Source organism: Myotis davidii, unplaced genomic scaffold, assembly GCF_000327345.1.
Source record: "Myotis davidii unplaced genomic scaffold, ASM32734v1 scaffold663, whole genome shotgun sequence".
Classification (NCBI taxonomy): domain Eukaryota; kingdom Metazoa; phylum Chordata; class Mammalia; order Chiroptera; family Vespertilionidae; genus Myotis; species Myotis davidii.
Genome location: NW_006295816.1, coordinates 595,076 through 596,357, shown reverse-complemented (window position 1 = coordinate 596,357; position 1,282 = coordinate 595,076). Strand labels below are relative to the sequence as shown.

The 1,282-nt window shown below is 48.8% G+C and overlaps 1 protein-coding gene across 1 annotated transcript in view; it reads left to right on the top strand.

Moving 5' to 3' along the window:
- Positions 1-1,282, top strand: part of SMARCC1 (SWI/SNF related, matrix associated, actin dependent regulator of chromatin, subfamily c, member 1) — an 89,056-nt gene that overhangs the window by 29,094 nt on the left and 58,680 nt on the right. The window contains 1 exon segment of the mRNA XM_015568261.1: positions 42-113. Coding sequence (XP_015423747.1) covers positions 42-113 — 72 coding nt within the window.

Below are 1,282 nucleotides of genomic sequence, written 5' to 3'. Positions count from 1 at the left end.
AAGTACTTCCTCCCGGTCCTCTTCTTTCCTTTTCTGTCCAGTATTCACGTGATTGAACGGCGTGCTCTTCCTGAGTTTTTCAATGGGAAAAACAAATCCAAGACTCCAGAGATGTGAGTGACATGTGCTGATGGGATGCTGATACCGCCACATACTTGGTGGGGCTGGACTTCAGAGAAATTGTTTGGCGGGTTCCTGAAGCATGCACTGAGTTAATGTTTGCAAATATTTTATTCCGTTCAGAACAGTGTTCATATCTCTGCTGCACAGAATTCCTGACCTCAGGGAAATTGCTTCAGATTTTTTTCTTTCTCAACCTTGAACTACATACATGTCAGCTCTTGCAGCTAAAGTTTGAGTTCAGTAATGATTTTTCACTAAAATTGTTCAGGTTACTTTGTAACAGTTCCCACCTTATATGTACATAGGTGTTATGAGCTATAGATACTTATATGTAACTAGAGGCCTGGTGCATGAATTCGTGTACCAGTGGGGTCCCTCAACCTGGCCTGCGGGATTGTGCTGAAACCGGCTATCTGACATCCCGTGAGGGTCCTGGGTTGTGAGAGGGCGCAGGCCCGGCCAAGGGACCCCACCGGTGCACGTTCGGGGCCAGGGAGAGACGCAGGAGGTTGGCCAGCCAGAGAGGGACCGAGGGAGGGCTCCAGGGCGTGTCCGGCCCATCTAGCTCAGTCCAGATCAGCGGGACCCCAGCAGCAAGCTCACCTACCAGTCAGAGCATCTCCCTTCTGGTGATCAGTGCATGTCATAGTGAGTGGTGGAGCAGCCTTAGCATATCATTAGCATATGAGGCTTTGATTGGTTGAACTTCCAGCCGGACAACTGGACACTTAGCATATGAGGCTTTTATTGTATAGAATAATTGAGGAGAAAATGGAGTTTTCACCTTATTTTTCTGATGAATGACTAGTCCTTAAAATGATGCCAGAGAGGACGATACAGCTGCACAGGAATCGCTCTTCACTGCGTGACGTATGGTTGTGCTTTTGCCTTGGAAATAGTAAGACTTGCTGGGAAGAAGACGTTTGTCAGGACATATGTTTTGCCTTTGCCTGGGGACCGTTAAATACACACTTCTAGAAACCCTCACCCCGAAATAAGTCAGCACCAATCATACTATCAATATCTTCCCATTTATCGTCTTCACAAGAGGTCCGGTGCATGAAAATTCACGCACTGGAGGGGGGTCCCTCAGCCCGGCCTGCCCCCTCTCACAGTCCGGGAGCCCTCAGATCGGGCAGGTGACGCCCCCATCACACCT